The sequence below is a fragment of the Solanum verrucosum genome, unplaced genomic scaffold (assembly GCF_900185275.1).
Source record: "Solanum verrucosum unplaced genomic scaffold, falcon-dt-bn FXZP01000578.1, whole genome shotgun sequence".
NCBI lineage: Eukaryota > Viridiplantae > Streptophyta > Magnoliopsida > Solanales > Solanaceae > Solanum > Solanum verrucosum.
The window spans coordinates 93,901-97,975 of NW_026020614.1; the positions used below are offsets into that span (position 1 = coordinate 93,901).

General features: G+C 36.8%; 1 protein-coding gene across 1 annotated transcript; it reads right to left on the reverse strand.

The window, feature by feature from the left end:
• Positions 1-1,069: 1,069 nt before the first annotated feature.
• LOC125811347 (probable receptor-like protein kinase At5g24010) lies at positions 1,070-3,774 on the reverse strand. The gene has a single exon (XM_049490851.1). It carries the CDS (start codon positions 3,607-3,609, stop codon positions 1,153-1,155), a length of 2,457 nt encoding a protein of 818 aa, XP_049346808.1. The 5' UTR covers positions 3,610-3,774; the 3' UTR covers positions 1,070-1,152.
• Positions 3,775-4,075: the final 301 nt, after the last annotated feature.

The window sequence follows — 4,075 nt, forward strand, 5'->3', positions numbered from 1 at the left end:
ACCAACACAATTTCGTCGGTTATTTTTCACACAAAATATACAGAAAAACTCTCAAAAAGAATCAATGTTTGTTCGTTAATTTTAAATTTTTTACTAAAATTAACTGACACATGCCGATTTTTAAAATAAGAAAATGCAATTGAAGAACATATATAAAAATAAACAAATCATAAAAATAGTATTTCGTGTTAAAATGGTACGTAAAAAATAGAGTGTAACGGTTAAAATGGAACAATGCTAAGATGGAGTGCCAAAATAAAAAATGAGAGCAAGTTAGAGGGATTGTGTATGTGTTTGGCCTTAAAAGTAGTAAAGATATCTATAATATTTAAAAGGGAAAAAGGACAATTATACCCCCCAACTATCGTAAATGGTATGCAGATACCCTCCGTCATACTTTTGGAACATTGGTGCCTCTACCGTCTAAAAACTAGAGCATATATACTCTTTATACTAACGGACTTTCACGTGTCATAATCTTATCCACCATCCTGACATTGATTAAATATCGGATCGACGGATAAGATAGCGTCACGCGTCCCTATTTAGTCTTCTGTTAGAGTGAAGGACATATATGCTCTAGTTTTTGGATGGCAGGGGCACCAATGTCCCAAAAGTATATCAGATAGTATCTGCATGTCATTTACGATAGTTCGGGGATATATTTGTCCTAAACCATCCAAAAGCATAGAAACCGACTAATATCATACAAAGGGGGTCACTTATTTTTTTCTGAGGGCAGGGAGTTTGGATTGCTGTTCAGTGTACTGCACTATGGGTACAAGATCACACCTTAGACACCATGGTCATTGATCGGTAGGACCCTTATTTGATAGGCATTAGGGGATTTGAGGTAATAGAAAGCATGAACAGACTATGATGGATTTGGTACGCAAGAACATTTCTGCTTATAGATGTTCATCAATCCAGCGCTATGTTTCTTTTGTTAGGAGCATGAACATGACAAGGATTACATCATAGGACAGGTTATTGCATGATACACACTTTTATAGTATATTAGTTCAAAGAGTATATGATGGCTCTGCCAATTAAGAAAAACGTAAAAAGAAAATGTTAAAGTGAACCAAAATCAATATTGATACCTGTAAACTGTTGAACAATGATTTGATGGTGCACTATACTATAGACTAGTTATCTTCCTTCATTAGTCATCAATTGTGAAAATACCTTGCTTGTTGATATATCTGAAGCCCCATCACCATTATACACCTCATTGTGGAGACCCTCTGGCAATGGCACTGGAAGCTCATTGGAAATCTCAGGCACTTCTCCAAGTGTTCCAGATTCTTGAAGCTGGAATGCATATTCCAAGTTCCACAATACGTCACCCATTGTTGGCCTATCAATTCCATAATCAGCCAAACATTTCTCGGCAGTCTCCCCGAACTTCCTCAAACAGTTTAGCTTTATCTGGCCTCTGATATGGGGATCAACAATCTTGTCTAGTTGTCCATCCTTCTGCCACTGCATAGCCCATTCAGCCAAATTAACTTGCTCTCGTGTAAGCAGAGGATCAATTGCTGGTCTAGCACATAAGACTTCAAATAGAACAACTCCGAACGAGTAAACATCAGACTTGTCAGTAAGCTGCTGCCTCCGAAAATATTCCGGATCAAGGTAGCCAAAACTTCCTTTTACACCAGTGCTGACATGGGTCTCATTAAGACAAGGGCCTGTCCTTGAGAGACCGAAATCAGCAACCTTAGCAACACAATTTTCATCAAGGAGGATGTTAGTTGACTTGATGTCACGATGGATGATTCCTTGAGCGAAACCTGTATGAAGGTAGTGGAGACCTCTTGCTGCACCTATGCATATCTCAAGCCTTTTCTTCCAAGATAAGGGTGATATGCCTGGACCATACAAATGCCTCTTAAGAGGTCCCTTCTCCATATACTCGTAAACAAGTATCATCTCAGACTGTTCTTCACAATAACCTACAAGTGAAACAAGATGGTGGTGGCGAATCTTGGAAAGAACAGTGATTTCAGTCTGAAATTCAGGTAGGCCCTGCCTGGAACCTGGCACACCTCTCTTTATAGCAACCTTTCTGTTGTCTCCAAGAATACCTCTGTATACCATCCCAAAGCCACCAGAACCGACTAGCAAACTCTTATCAAAATTATTAGTAGCCAATTGTATTTCGGCAAAGGGAATCCTCTGGCGTAGATATCCATTTGGTCCAGGCGAAGTCCCATCAGACAATGTACCATGGGAACTACTTCCATATCGACGTAAAGGCGTCCATCCAGCACTTTCTGAGGGCTTTGGTTTTAGCTTTTTCTTTCTGCAGACAAAGAATAGCAAAGCAGCAAGAATCATCACCACAGTCAGCAGAACAAAACTTCCAAGAACAGAACTCACTATAACCCAAACATTTCTCTTGTTAGAACCTGTCCGGGAAGCCACAAAATTAACCATTTTCATAATCTCAACACCATTCAGAATGGCATTCTTCCTCATTGAACTACTTAAGTTAGAAGGATCGATGCTTACTTGCACAACACCTGAACTACCTGAGTATACCACAAAATCTATGTAATATGGTGTAGCAAGCTCACGGAATGTAAGCGAAGATAAATCAAGGTCTTTGTATGCTGTGAAGCCATTGAGATATACATTAAAGTACAACTGTCCAGGTGACAAACTAACAATATCACAGAAATGCAAGCGAACAAAGTGGGAAACATCTTTAATAGCGACAGGAAAGTTCCATGTGATATTAAATTTGAAATCTGTAGTTACATTATCCGTATTCATCTGCTGTGCTGTCATATAGACACTATCAGGAGCAATTTCCCTTGTAGCACCACCCTTTTGATACTTGGGAACATGAGAAGTTCTTGCAATTTTAGCAGCATATTTCAAAATGAGGAAATCTTCATCTGGAATCCAACTTCTCCAGAGAGTATCATTAAAAGGAGTTAACTTTAACCCTCCAACATTAATCCTATGAACAGTCTCTAATGTTTGTAACGTCATATTCTGATTAAACTCCCGAATTCCTTTGGGACCAACTGATTTAGCCCCATCACCAATTATGAAATCATCCGGAGCTGAAAACACTTCAATTGCATTTACAAAAGCAAAACTGGATTCATAAGGATTAGGTGTGAAGTTAATTTCAAGTTCAAACTTATCCACCATCAATATGAACTCTCTAACCACACTATTAGTAATAGTAGTATTAACACTAAAAAGCAAAACCCCATTTGCAGAAAAACTGAAAATTGCTTTTCTGAAATCATAATTGTGAGAAGTGAAGGGAGAGAAATGAAGTCGCAAGAAATGGGTCCCAATCTTGTTGATATTGAACACATACTTTGAAGCATCATTGAAAACCCTAGCACTAGAATAAAGGAAAGATAAATTGGAAGATGGGTTTGTATTTTCTTCAAAGACAATAGACTTACCTTGAGAGGTATAAACTGAATTAGAGTCACCAAGGAAGAGTCTGTTATCAACTAAGACATCTGTATTTGAACCACAGTTTATCAAGTAGTTATCTTGTGGGGAGAAAGCACCTGATAAATAGATGATACAGAAACAAGGGATGAAAAAACCAACAACAACTTTACAACTTCTCATGGGAGAAGAATGAGAGAATTAATTGTACTCTACTATTTTTTTTTAACAACAAGATGTGAGTGAATTCTTTTCAAGTAACACAAAATGTGAATGTCAAGGAGAGCTGTCCAAAATACTGTGTAAACAAAGAAAAGTGGCGGCTCGTGAACACATTTTCTTCCACCATTAATAGTGTCCTCCACTTGCAAGTTGGAACTCTACATCTGTATACCATTATATTTTTGCCTTAAATCATTTACTCCTTTTGTTTCTATTTATATATAGTTCTTACTAAAATTAGATTAAAAAAATATTTTTTGTTCTTAGTTACTTGTTCATTTTTTCTTTTATAATTGTCCCTAATTACTTGTTCATTTTAACAAATCAAGAAAAGATAATTTTTTTTTACCTATTATACCTTGAATTTAAAAATAAAAAATAAAAAAATTATTACTTTGAAAAAGATAGAACTTCTTGAAAATCTTAA